Raw genomic sequence first — 14695 nt, 5'->3', positions numbered from 1 at the left:
AAGTTTGTTATACAGTCAAACCCCTTTATAATAGACGTTGACATCACAGACACCAGTGTGTCTATAGTAAAATACATGTTGATAAGAAAATGCATACGCGGTATCCCACTTATAAGAGACAAGAATGGCTGCCCGGAGCATGCCTTTAATAAAGGGGTTTAACTGTATTTGAAAATGCTTTATAAAGGTATATTCCTAATACTATATTTATTGCAAGACTATTCTATTTACTTTCTTATAAGCAATATTATGTTATATCTGGGTTTGTTATATGGAGGTTTGAGTGTACCTCCATTCTCGACCTGCAGGTGGAATTCGCGCGGGCACCCCTTCCCACGATGGGCGGCATGCCACGCTTCATGCCGGGCTACCCACCACACGGGGGTCCGCGAATGGGCGGACCGATGGGCATGGGCCCACCCCCGAGGGGACCCGCGGCCGGCCGGGGAATGCCTCCACAGGGTGCCCCCCGTCGCGGTGCCTTGCTTGCCCGTGGGGGCCAGCTGGAGATTGCTGGCGTGGTCGTTGGCTCCTGGGGGGCCAACTATGGACAGGGGCCAAGGGGCGCCCCTGCAGGAGCGCAACGAGGAGGGGCCCGAGGCCCACCCCTGCCACCGCAAGTCACATCGGTTGGTGGACGGTGAGTGGTGGTGTTGTCCTATGCCGCGAGGCTTTATGCGGGTGCGTGGGCTGTTTATGTAAAATACCGTAGGCAATTGATGGTCAAGGGACAATGCATGCTATGAACTTCCTGCCTTCTTCCAACAGGAAAAGTGCGATGCGATTAGGAAAATCTCTGTTAACATTGTTGAACGAAAACTGAAGGAGAGAAACAGCAAATTAGTTGTAGTAATACAGTAGTCTCAGAATTTCCAGCAGTAAGCCAGTTTATAGTACTAATATGTATATTGTTAAACAATAATATTAATGTTAAATTTTTTTTCAATGTCATGCTCATATTCTAGTGCTCGTACCTCTATGATGTCATGGATGTCTAAGGGTATGGGTCATTGCAACATGACAGAGTTTTTCAAACTTGCCCTGCACAGTCTTTCAGATTTTTCGGATCCTCTAGGGAGCGAAAAACCATCCGAAAATTCGGGCAGTCCGAAAAAATGAATGAAAGCAAAAAAACGTATTATTTTACTGATAATTTTCAATGCAAGCAAAAAAACTCACCATTTCATTGATATCTCTCGTATCAAAAGGGTCAAGCTCAATAACTGCAATGTTGACGGCGCTGCTTTCGCCACACATTTTCTTGAACTTGAGGTCATTCCGATGCTTAAAGTTTCTCAGCCATCCATCACTGAACCTAAAATCCGTGATGTCCATTCGAAGCGCGAGAGTTTCCGCTTTTTGTTTCAAGATGCAGCCCGAGACTGGCAACCGCTTGGCAATCATTGAATTAAGCCACACGACGAGAGCGTCTTCAAGCTTTGGGTTAACACCTTGGCTTGCATTCATCTTTTGGGCACCAGACGATTTTTCGGCCGCTTCCAAGATCTTGTCTTTGTTCCTCAGGAAATCGGAAACTGTTTGCTTGGAAATGCCGAACACCTTGCTCACCTTAGCCTGCGATTGGCCACCCTTCACTAACTTAATAATGGGGGTTATCTTCTGCACCGTTGACCGACGGTACTGTTTTCCGCGCTTCGATGCCATCGGCGAGGACGACAAAGGCGGAGTGGGGGCCATCGCAGGCAAGCGAAATTCTCACTATGTGAGCAAAGGAGTTTGCTGACGAGCGTCGAAGCACCTAGGCTTAGCGTTGCAGAGCACGCTTCACACGATCGCACAACCACACACTAGGCTAGCCAAACACCATGTGGGCTGTGTAAACAAAACGGCGCGACGGCAGGCAACGGTGCCTCGGGTACTCCGGAGGTGGCGCTGGTAAACATTCAAGATAGCCAGCATGGCCAGATCAAATCGGTGTGTGACGATTAGTTCTAGTTCAAAGTCGTCAAACGCTTCGTGAAAGCGCTGCGCGGGAAGCCAGAGTGGCACGCACAAGCGCTAAAGCGAAAGGAACTTTATTGGCGCCGAAAAATTTCCGGATGGATAGTTTCAATTGTCAGCGAAGCACCCTTGCACGATAAACACGGCCAGTGTTAGGAATCTCGGAGGCCGTGTGTGTTTCTCCGCTAACGATCAACGAGTCCAAGCAACAGATGCCGCCACAGTAGATCGGCGTGCTCATTTATGCGATCGTAATGCGTGTGACGCAGTTGTGGTGGTTTCCACTGGAGGTCAGGGGTGGTTTCCGACCTGCTGTCGCGTCAAAAAGTCCGAAAAATTGGACTCCAGGGGGTTCTAGCGTCCGAAATATCAGATTTCTTTATACATTGATTTTATGGGGCTCGTGGTGGTGCCGTGAAGATGTCCGAATTATCGGGCATGTCCGAAAAATCGGCAGTTGACTGTAATGTCTGATCACTGATACAACTCATTCATGGTTCTTTCAGGTACGGAATGGGCCGCGGCATGATGCCTCGTCGCCCCATGGCGTTCAACAGGCGACCTGGAGCACCTTTCAACCAGGTGGGAGACTCGGGGATGTATAAATTGCCTTTGTAGCTTAATGGCTTTTAAAAGGGTGTTGCCATCTAATTTAAAGGCTATAACGGGCCTCTTTTTTGTACGCAGGGGCACTCCGCATGAATGGTCAGACACAGCAAATGTGTATCGAGTATACAGTAATGCCTTGTTAACTCGAAATCGCATATCCTACCCCATCGAACGTTTTCCTATACCTCCCATGTATATTTTTCCCTTTATCTCGAAGTATTTTCGGGTTTGATTGCACATAACTCGAAATCCGGCGCCGTAACATTTCACAAGATTCGCGTGATGCTGCTTCACCTGAAGTCAGTTTTTTTTTTTTTTTTTCTTATTTAGCTGTGCCTGCCACTATGTCGACGCTTTACGCAAACGCGAAGTCTCAGCCCAGCGACATATCAACTTTATCAAGCAACCCTGTGGCACGTCATGTGACACATGCACTGACCATACTTGGCGTAGTTTGTTACGTTCACTCTGTGCAGTGCGCATGTTTTTCCCCGATACACTGTGGTTTCCGGTCATCTGCGCAAACTGAGCGGTACGGATTTTTCGCCGACTGTGAGGAGCGGCAAGCATGGCGTCAAAGCAGTGCAAGTCCCTAACGCTAGAAAAAAAGGTTGGAGAAAAAAAAAAAGAAAGTGGAGAGAAATGACCGAACGAAATCAAGCATCGGGCAGGAATTCAGCATCCCTTTGTCCATGCTTTCGACAGTGCTGGAAAACAAGCAGAAGGTGCTGGATGGATTTCAGCAGAGCGTCTCCAGCCAGGGAAAGCGGGTTTGAGGTTGAAGTTTCTAGGCGTTGAAACAGCGTCGATGGTACAGCTTCGAAATAAAGTCGAGTGCAGTGGTGGGAAAGATTGATTGATGCGATGCGTCAAGCAACTGGAGGGTGGCTTCCTGAGCCTAAGTGTGATCTTAAAGTAGAACGAGCATTAGTCAGTTTTTCTCTGCTAAATAGAATGCCAGTGCGACAAAACCTAGCCAGTTAATGTCACTTGTACGTTAGTTTTTTCACTTTTAAACCTGCACAAGAAGAAAGATTAGAAACTGCCACTGAAGAGCTGATAAGTACCAGCGATTTTTCTGAAAAGTGCTCATTTTTTTCCAGCAATTAGCACAATTTTGCTTATTTTGAAAATCCGTTGATCTTGAAATGCTCATTCTTTCGACTGAAGCCAATTGCAAGCGTTCTGTAGGAAGGGCAACGAAAGTTGTAGTGATGCATCTGTAGTGAGTGTGGTGAGCGCGGGCATGTGAACTCGTATAGAGCATTACGGTAAATAAGAAATGGACGAGCAAACCAAGACAAGAGGATGGAGTGCTCTGTCCTCTTGTGTCGGTCTGTTCGGCCATTTTTTATTCACTGTAATGCACTATACCAGTTAAAGTACGCCGAATCAACTCGCCCAATCTTCAACACTTGAGCGTAGGCAAACACAGGTTTCTCCTTCAGGGGACAACGAAGGTTCATTGCAGTGCCCCCCACCTTCCTATTACGTCCATGTATGAAGCCGACTTTGACACCCCCCCACCCTGAGCCGCAGTGCCCCCTATCATCTCATCGTGTCACGCTGACTAAGGCGCTTTAGGGCTGACTTCGCATACCCGTCCCCTGCCCCTATTAGGTGACTATGGGAGCAACCGGCTTTAATGGTAACATGCATTTCAGTGTTCATGTGTAGTTTGGTGCTCTTGTCCTGTTCTGCATCCTGCAGTGCGGTTTAAAAGTACACTGGATTTTCAGTAAACGTGAATCTCTCATACTGAACTGCTGCTTGAAAGGAACTGCCTCTAATGCAATTGGTTTCGCCCTGTGTACTTCTGTTGGTCTCTCAGTAGACATCATCATCATCATCAGCCTGACTACGTCCACTGCAGAACAAAGGCCTCTCCCATGTTCCGCCAGTTAACCCGGTTCTGTGCTTGCTGCTGCCAATTTATACCCGCAAACTTCTCAATCTCATCTGCCCACCTAACCTTCTGTCTCCCCCTAACCCGCTTCCCTTCTCTGGGAATCCAGTTAGTTACCCTTAATGACCAGCGGTTATCTGTCTACGCGCTATATGCCCGGCCCATGTCCATTTCCTCTTCTTTATTTGAACTATGATATCCTTAACCCCTGTTTGTCCCCTAATCCACTCTGCTCTCTTCTTGTCTCTTAAGGTTACACCTACCATTTTTCTTTCCATTGCTCGCGGTGTCGTCCTCAATTTAAGCTGCACCCTCTTTGTAAGTCTCCAGGTTTCTGCTCCGTAGCTAAGTACCGGCAAGATACAGCTGTTATATACCTTCCTTTTGAGGGATAGTGGCAATCTACCTGTCATAATTTGAGAGTGCTTGCCAAATGTGCACCACCCCATTCTTATTCTTCTAGTTACTTCAATCTCGTGGTTAGGCTCTGCGGTTATTACCTGCCCTAAGTAGACATAGTCTTTTACAACTTCAAGTGCACTATTACCTATCTCGAAGCGCTGCTCCTTTCCGAGGTTGTTGTACATTACTTTAGTTTTCTGCAGATTACCGTATTTACTCGATTCTACCGCGCCCTCGATTGTAACGCGCACCCGATTTCCACCGCGAAAAAAAAAAAAAAACGTAAGACATCGATTGCAACGCGCACCCATTTTTTTTCGCTGGCCCGCACGATCACACCACTCGAAAAAACGATTCCTTTCGGGATTGTCTTCCATCTAAATATGAGGTACGGGCGAAGCTTGTGCCCATCTGACGTGTAACAGAGCATTGCCGTCACTGTAGTTTTACCGTGGACCGATGTCAGCACGCGAACTTGCTTTGCCCCCTTCTTCTCGACAGTTGTGGTGCCAGGCATGTCGAAGTAAAGAGGCGTCTGATCGGCATTCCCGATTTGCCCAAGCAGGTAGCCGTTGTTGCGCCGCAAGTTTAGGACGAACCTCTGAAAACTGTGAAGCTTTTCATCGTACTCCTCCGCAAAAGTTTTCGCATATGCATGTTCCCCTTCGGAGGGAAAAGCCTTTCCTCTTCATATAGTTAATTAGCCAGCACCTGCTCGCTTTAAACTGGCTCCGCATTAGACTTTTTTCTAAGACTAATTGCATAGCCCGCACTTGGAGCAGTTCTGTCGTCACGGGCCGCTGTGCCGCTCGCTCCTCAAGCACATACTCGCGGAGCAGCTCTTTAATTTGCGGAAACCGACCCTGCTGTGGTTCACTGAAGCCTTTGCGTGAAGCTTTGCTGTCGACAATCTTCTGCTTTTGTTTCCGCCGGTCCCGCACGCACGTTTCGGGAACGACCGCGATGCGGCCCGACTTCCGTCCGTTTCTGCACACGCGATGACTTTTCTTTTAAAAGCGGCATCGTGGTGCACTTGAGTTTTTGGAGTCGGCCCTTTCACGTCGTCGATGCTAATGCACTACTAGATGACGAACTTCTCAGCACACGTACGAAGTGCCGCACATGGTAAACACATAGGCAGAAATAGCCAACGCACCATGCCGACGCACGTAAGGGGCGGCCATTTTGGATTTGCGATGGCAATAGATTGACCGTAATTTTTTGTTCGTACTCGATTCTAACGCGCATGCGATTTTTGAACTCGCTTAACCGGAAAAATGTGCGCGTTAGATTCGAGTAATTACGGTAATTTTAAGACCCACCTTTCTGCTCTCCTTGTCTAACTCCGTAATCATGAGTTGCAATTCGTCCCCTGAGTTACTCAGCAATGCAATGTCATCGGCGAAGCGCAGGTTACTAAGGTATTTTCCATTAACTCTTATCCCTAACTGTTCCCATTCTAGGCTTCTGAAAACCTCCTGTAAGCACGCAGTGAACAGCATTGGGGAGATTGTATCCCCCTGCCTTACACCCTTCTTGATTGGTATTCTGTTGCTTTCTTTATGAAGCACTATGGTAGCAGTTCATCCCCTGTAGATTTCTTCCAGAATGTTTATATATACTTCATCTACGCCCTGATTCCGCAGTGTCTGCATGACGGCTGATATTTCTACTGAATCAAACGCCTTCTCGTAATCTATGAAGGCTATGTATAGTGGTTGGTTATACTCTGAGCATTTCTCTATTACCTGATTGATAGTATGAATGTGGTCAATTGTTGAGTAGCCTGTTCTAAATCCTGCTTGTTCCTTTGGTTGATTGAATTCTAATGTTTTCTTTACTCTGTTAGCAATTACCTTTGTAAATAGCTTGTATACTACAGAGAGCAAGCTGATCAGCCTGTAATTCTTCAAGTCCTTGTCATCTCCTTTCTTATGTATTAAGATGATGTTAGCGTTCTTCCAAGACTCTGGTACTCTTCCCGTCAGGAGACACCTCGTAAACAGGGTAGCTAGTTTTTCTAACACAATCTGTCCTCCATCTTTCAGCAGGTCTGATGTTACCTGATCCTCACCAGCATCTTTGCCTCTTTGCATGCTCTCCAAAGCTTTTCTGACTTCTTCTATCATTACTGGTGGGGTGTCATCTGGGTTACTGCTAGTTCTTATAGTATTAAGGTCGTGGTTGTCTCGGCTACTGTACAGATCTCTGTAAAACTCCTCCGCTATTTTAACTATCCTATTCATATTGGTAGTTATTTTGCCTTCTTTGTCCCTTAGTGCATACATCCGACTTTTGCCTATCCCAAGTTTCCTCTTCACTGCTTTGACGCTTCCTCCGTTTTTTCTGAGCGTGTTCAGTTCTCTCCATGTTATACCTTCTTACATCGCATACCTTACGCCTATTAATCAACTTCGAAAGCTCTGCCAGTTCTATTTTGTCTGTTGTACTTGACACTTTCATGCTTTGACGCTTCTTAATTAGGTTCTTCGTTTCCTGGGAAAGCTTGCCAGTGTCCTGTCTAACTACCCTGCCTCCAACTTCCACTGCACACTCCGTAATGATACTCGTTAGATTATCATTCATTGTATCTACGCTAAGGTTGGTTTCCTCACTAAGAGCCGAGTACCTGTTCTGCAGCGACACTCTGAATTCCTGTACTTTCCCTCTCAGTGCTAGCTCATTGATCGGCTTCTTGCGTATCAGTTTCTGTCGTTCCTTCTTCAAGTCTAGGTGAATTCGAGACCGTACCATTCTATGGTCACTGCATCGTACCTTGCCAACCACTTCCACATCCTGCACGATTCCTGGGTGTGCGGTCATTATAAAGTCTATTTCGTTCTTATTTTCGGCATTAGGGCTCCTCGATGTCCACTTGCGGTTTTCTCGTTTTCGGTAGAAGGTATTCAAAATCCGCAAATTATTGCATTCTGCGAATTCTACTAGTAGCTCTCCTCTGGCATTTCTAGTGCCGATGCCATAATCTCCTTCTGCCTGGTCTCCAGCCTGCTTCTTCCCTACCTTTGCATTAAAGTTGCCCATCACTATAGTATACTGTGTTTTTACCTTACTCATTGCCGATTCCCCGTCTTCATAGAAGCTTTCAACTGAAGCGTCATCATGGCTGGATGTAGGCGCGTAAGCCTGTACTACCTTCATGTTGTATCTTTTATTCAGTTTAATTATAATACCTACCACCCTTTCATTAATGCTATAGTATTCCTCTACGTTGCCAGCTATGTTTCTGAGAATTAGGAACCCCACTCCCAGTTCTCTTCTGTCTGCCAAGCCCCGATAGCCAAGGACGTGCCCATTCTGTAGCACAGTATAGGCCTCATCTGTCCTCCTAACCTCACTGAGCCCTATTATATCCCATTTAACACCCTCTAGCTCCTCGAATAGTACAGCTAGACTTCCCTCACTAGATAAGGTTCTAGCGTTAAATGTTGCCAAGTTCAGGTTCCAATGGCGGCCTGTCCGGATCCAGAGATTCTTAGCACCCTCTGCTGCGTTGCAGATCTGACCGCCACCGTGGTCAGTCGCTTCGCAGCTGCTGGGGACTGAGGGCCGTGAGTTATTTGACGTATGCATGTGGGAGGTAGTGGCCAGATACTGCACCAGGGTGGCCAATCCTTCTCTGGTGAGGGAGTGCGTTCCCGGCGGTGGTTACCGGTGAGGCCGCACCCCAGGCCTCTTAATGCAGTTTCATCAACACGCGGATTTTTTATGTCAGTAGGCATAACTCCTGTTAAATAGAACACGTTTTCCTGGAGCCTTCAGGTTCGATTTCTTTAGTATACTGTAATGTTGTCTTGTTCATGGCAAAACACTTATGGCAATGTCTTTCGTTTCTTTTTCTCTACCTCTGCAGCTAAACCGACGTGCAAACAAGAAGAAGGCATCCAAGACGGTGGGGACCAAGGACGAACCTACGCCAAAACTGGTTGGCAAGGGCCGTGGATGCACAATTGAGACTGGGGACAAGTGAGCCCTCTCTCTTGCCGTCACTTATTTTTTTTTCTCTCTCTCTCTCTTGCTCTTCAGTGCTCAGACAGCTTAGATTCACTAGTGCTTATGTATAAAAAGAGTCGCATGTATGGAAGAGAGATAACGAGAGTGACCGAGTGCTGTGAGAGTACAGTGGCACCAAAAATCACATGTTATGTTACATACAAACCATAATTTCCGGGTTAGGCAGAGTTTCTGGACGTTGTGAATTGTGTCCAGTCAAACTGCGACATGTGGTTGGACATGTTGCATTCAGCGACTTCTGTAGCGTCCCACGTCTGGGCCTGATCGCCCGCGGCACCCACACATCAAAGTTTTCGGACACTTTTTTTTTTTCAAATGCCAGACTCAAGGGCTTTTTAACATTGCCGACTTCTGCTCGATTGTTATATTTTCGCGCTCACGTTTGTTGCTGCCTTGTCCATCTCGTGTTTAGCAGCGGAAACTGATAGAAGTGGTGTGCTCTTCAACAGCGAACGAGAAAAAAAAAAAAAAGCCACAATCTACGCCGTCCCGGCAACGCACGAAGCCCCAGCGCGGAGCTGTAGGGGAGAAGAAGGTCAGATACGCGGGTGGGTCAATGAGTCCTACAGGAGAGGGGAGGCCGCCTGAACCGCACGCTCGCGCGAGTAGCTGCGCGGATGACTTCATTAGTTCCGGAGGAAAAGGGAAGCGGGGAGACTCGCTCCCACACGCGTGTTGGCAATCGGCTCGCAGGAAGCGCAAGGTGCGAGTTTTCGAATTACTGCGGCCATGATGAGACAGATGAGCCATGATATATTGAGCATTGACATATACCAAAATGATCAGTAAATGGTCATTGTGGATGAGGAATGGTTCGTTATATGCATTGTGGGGAAATTTTTGCCTTCTTAAAATTTGTTTTTAAATACATGAGCGTCTATGGGAATTTCAAGTGGAATTACAAATGCTTCGTTATATTCATTAGTTCGATATATCCCACTTTGTTATAACGAGTTTTTACTGTATGCTCTATATCGAACTGACAAGCGCTTTTTCGCTAGGTCGATATATCCCGGTTTGACTGTACAGCTATTGCCTTTGCTGCTGGTGCGTGGTCTTACATAAGCTTGGCAGCTTTTCATCGTTAATCTCCTGGCCGCAAATGCAAACTTCGTATCAAGCACGCTGTTCTTCGTTCAGTGCTTGAGTGCGATCTTTTCGACGCCCGATCTTTGTGTCTTGACCAAACTTCCTGCAACTACATACCGAGCAGCGGGCTAGGCCTAATCAGCGTTGGTTGCATTCCGGTAGTGGTCGAAAGGCTATGTAAGTTGCGGTTTGGTATGGAATGAACGAAACTTTTTGGAGTAGCTACATATAAAGGGAAGGGATACATATTGTTAATAAAAACGAGGGTGGTGCGTGTTGCAATCAAACGGTGGTTCGCGTTTTGATTGCTTCGCCTTCAAATTGGGTTGTCTTTAAAAAATAGGATTTTTTTTTTTTTTTCCAGCATGTGAAATTTTGGACGTTACGTGACATGATTTCTGTGTAATGCGCAATTAAGGGGGGACACGGCTTTGGTATCGCGAAAAATGGCAAAAAAAAAAACGATTTATTGAAACTCAAGTTTTCAGTTTCTGGAACCCTTTTTCTATCTGGTTCCAAAATATCTAAACTAAAAACCACGCAGAAGTGCTTCGGAAAATTCGTTTCACCCACCTAGGTAGCAAAACTTTTTCCGGAAATGACAAGAAAACAGAGGTTTTTAAAAAATTATAGCTTCGCGATTCTTCGGCCAGGAGCCGGCTTCTTGGGTTCATTGGAAAGAGCATTTCTCCGTGTTTAACTTTCCCGCCTCAGATGGCTCCTCTCTTTAACAACAAGCGAACAAAAAGCAAATGTTTGAAGGTCGTTTTGAGGCCTTTGATTGGCTGTGGCCGCCGTGTTGCCTCGGTTCGCCTCGCCATTGGCCTGATGCTCGCTCCGGGAAATCGTCTGCTGCTTGTGCGTCGCGAAGACATCGCTCTCGAAAATCACTACTTCGTGACGTATTCACGACTCGATTATCACTTAAGATATAATTACGCTTTAGTTACGAGTAGTAAACAGATGCGCGATCAGGTTACTACGAGCGCGGCGCGTCATCGAAGTCGGTTTTAACCCTAACTCCGATGGCAGCGAGACTGCGGGCAGGAACGACGACGTGCAAGCGCATTCTTGGCGACGTGCTTATTCGCAAGGAATGAAGCACATCACTCGCTAGCTCCTCTAAACCACGTACGGGCATTTTAGGCATCGGCAGTGGACAACACAGTCAAGCTCGCTCGTCACCCCCCCCCCCCCCCCCTTCACTGCCAAGGATTGCTCGGAACAGCGGCTAGCAGTTCCAAGCAATCCTCGAGAATGCGATGCCAAGCGCATCGTCACCGAACGCCACCGTCAAGTGCATCACGCGCCGGCTGCACTGTCCACGCACTCCACGGTCATATGGAGTGCTGTCAATGAGCTTTTTTAATGCGATTTAGACAAAGCTTGGAGCCGTGCTGGATATTGCCTATGTCTATGAATGTTCCGAGGCAACGAAAGCCTTTTAGATTAGAGTTTCCGCGATGCGCTGTATGATGATGTGTTTCACGGCTAGAGCGGCAAAAAAGCATATATGAATCAGGGGCACGAATTTTTATATGCCCGTTTCGCGTCACTAATTATACTGCTAAAAATTCCTGTGCCACCAGTCTTATGCCCATAACTTTGTTATTTTGAAAGAAGGCATAGGCCGTCATGGTGTGATCCATTTTTTTTATGCAGTAAACCTCTCTCCAAATAAAGAAATGTTCAGTGATTAATTTTAATCAAGTATTTAATTACAACTTCAGCAAAAAATATGTGTAATCATTTCAGTATATGGTCCTATTCAATTACAATCTTTTCTGTCATACCTATCACCTCACTCCTTCATACAAAGAGCTTGGTTTGAAATCCATACTTGTTCTTTGTAAATTATGAAAAGGAGTATATCATGAAAAGAAGTCAAATATCACAAGACAAACCTGAGATCACAATTTTTAGGTGTCTTAGAGACGTAAATAAAAGTTGAAACTTTAAATGCAGTTTTCTCAATACTGTTATTTTGACATTATGCTCAGCCCCTCCATGTGGTTCAATGAAGAAATAATTTCTCTCGAAAACTATTTGTGGTATCGCTTCAAAATTTTTATGGAAGCACTGTGAGGTCATTCTTAGTGTCTGTGCCAATTTTCATCAATATCCAACGAGAAACAAGAAAGTTAATCGAAAAAAGCCTCTCGAAAACTTCGACAGGCTTTTTCTCACAAATGTGTTTTGGACATTGTGCATTGCTCGTGGAAAGAGTGGCACGAGAATGACTGGATCGATTTCGATCCTGTTTTTTTTTCCCTGAACACTGCTTGTAGGTACAGCAATCTTCAATTTCTGTTTTATGGCCCTGTTTTTTTTTTTTTTTTTTTTTTTTCTAGACTATGATTTTACCATGCCACTGTTTCTGACAATGTGTGTCGGCAGCCATGATGATCTCTAAAAAAAAAAAAAAGAGAGAGAGAGAACTTATTAAGGAATTCTGAGAGTGCCATAGCCTGTAACTTTCTGTTGAGTAAAGATCAACATAATTCGCAGCTTCCTGGCATGTTTTGTTATAGCGCTAGGCTTTCCACGAGCAGACCATGTAGTTGGACCTTGTAGCATTATGTAACTTGAGAACTACTGAAGGTATAATGAGGAAATGCATATTTCCCTATTCGAGACACTTATGAGTATGCATGCCAAATTTCATTGCTGTAGGTCAACAAACAAAAAAGTTTTTTGTTTAATTCCACCTCCCCCTTAAGGCGGTCTAAGAAGTGGTCAGCGAATTTCCGCGATTGTGCTTTCTTTTGTTAGGACCCCTTTATTATCTTGGCAACGCAGGTGTTCCGACGTTAAATTTTTTTAACGATCGGAAAGTTAAATTATTATAAGCACCACAGATCGCATGCTCTTCGATTCTCGGACACGTGAGGCTGCATGCTCAACAAACACATTTTGAGCAAGTGTGGCCCTTGGAAGAGGTTGTTTTGGTTACTGGTGTGGATATTTGTGACTGTCACAACTTTTTTATAAGCTGTGTATACTCTTCCTAATGTGGCTGCCCATAAAGAGGTTTTATTGCAGCACCTCAAAAGGTTCATAAAAACCAGATATTTGAGGAGGTGGTGGAGTGAACTGAATCAAAGTTGCTTTGGCGTGGTTTTCACAGAGTTGAGCGGGGGGGGGGGGGGGGGGGGGGGGGGTCATCTTATGAGCGGTCTACCCTGAACAGGGAAGGAATCGAACAAGAGGACGAGAGGGGAAAATGGCCAATAGGCGAGCTGAAGGAATTCGGAAATGCTTTAAACATATGAAGAAATATAGAGTCAGTACAGCTTAACAATATTGACAAACCTTGTTTTCGAAAACTGATATTATAGAGCGGGATGACCTAAGCAATTTATTTGTGTTAATGTTTTGCGTGGACACTAGATGGTGTCACGATTTTTTAAGTAGTTCAGTCACAATTTTCGGCGCTGGATTGGGGTAAGCTAGGCGCAAAACAGGCTACTTCGATTCTCCTGGCTTAGGCACTTATGTTTCAGTCCAGTTCACATTGTCCAAAGGCTGTTTTGTATCCATTCTATTTATAGAACGGAGTCTCCGCCTTATGCACATTCTGTGGCTGTTCTAGCGTCTTGGCCATCAGAACAGCCTCGACCAATCCCGTGTGGGTCCCTCTCATCCTTTAGCTCAATCGCGTCCCCATTCCTGATGGAACACTTACAAAATAGCCCCTATGAGATTAATATGTACGAGTTTCAACCTAGTGGGAAGAAGTCGGACCAAGTGAGCTCACGTGTGACTGTTCTCCAATCCCCCTTATCTCATTGCAGTTGCACCATTGAGGTGAGTCAACTGGCGGCCAAGGACTTGGGCGCAAGTGTCGCTGGCTCGGACGAAAACGACTGCCCGGCCGTGCCCACTTTGCGTATTGCTGGCGCCACTGTCACTGAAAGCGACACCGACGGCCCGCTTAGCTCCAACGGAGACTCAGCGTCCTCGGAACAGTTCGCCTCCGTCTAGCCCGTCATCAAGCACCTAGTAGCTGCCACACGCACCGGGATTCGCTAGTGTGTCGACCGACCTGTGTCGACGGCCAGTGCCGACAGTCTTCTCTTCGTTTCCTTGATCACTGCTTTTATGGTCCCACTGCGCTTCTCTTTTTCTGTTACCAGGTTATGCTCTATTTGGTGATTTCGTTCTTATTTTGTTGCTAGATTCGCGCGAAAGAGGTGCTTTTTGGGACTCAAACTACTGGTAGACTGCAGATGAAAATGTAGTTGACAACACTTGCAGCACCGTTGGCGACACTTGACGACACACTCTGCAAATTTATTGCAAGCAAGCAGTGGCTGTAAACGAGAGTTATCTACATCTGGGTACATTTGCAGTTGACATGGTGGAGATGACTTGGAGGTCTTGTCATTAATAAAGCCGACCCTGTTGTCACGCCCCCAACCAAAAAAAAAAAGCAGCAAACTTGCAGTCTCCCACTAGCTATCAACTGGTTGTTGCTAGCATTCAGCCCCAACAGTGTCACGAATGGTTCATGAGAAGCAATTTCGCATGTAATGTTTGCAACGAGTATTCTTAGTCTTGACTTCAGCACATCATTAAGTCCTCTCGACAGCCAGAAAATTAATAATTTTACGATGCTTAGGCCTAATTTGGTAGGACTTTTTTTAATTACTTCCGGTCTACCTAGACTTGCTGAGATGTATACCACTTTCTCTG

General features: G+C 45.9%; 1 protein-coding gene across 1 annotated transcript in view; it reads left to right on the top strand.

The window, feature by feature from the left end:
• LOC119163801 (constitutive coactivator of PPAR-gamma-like protein 1 homolog) overlaps positions 1–14264 on the top strand; it is a 75662-nt gene extending 61398 nt beyond the window's left edge. The window contains exons 12-15 of the mRNA XM_037415872.2: positions 309–640; positions 2469–2544; positions 8751–8863; positions 13795–14264. Coding sequence (XP_037271769.2) covers positions 309–640; positions 2469–2544; positions 8751–8863; positions 13795–13984 — 711 coding nt within the window. The 3' untranslated portion in view covers positions 13985–14264. The remainder of the gene's footprint in view (positions 1–308; positions 641–2468; positions 2545–8750; positions 8864–13794) is intronic.
• The last annotated feature ends 431 nt before the right edge of the window (positions 14265–14695 follow it).

Source organism: Rhipicephalus microplus, chromosome 9 (genome assembly GCF_043290135.1).
Source record: "Rhipicephalus microplus isolate Deutch F79 chromosome 9, USDA_Rmic, whole genome shotgun sequence".
Lineage (NCBI taxonomy): Eukaryota > Metazoa > Arthropoda > Arachnida > Ixodida > Ixodidae > Rhipicephalus > Rhipicephalus microplus.
This window is presented reverse-complemented; position numbering and strand designations above follow the sequence as displayed.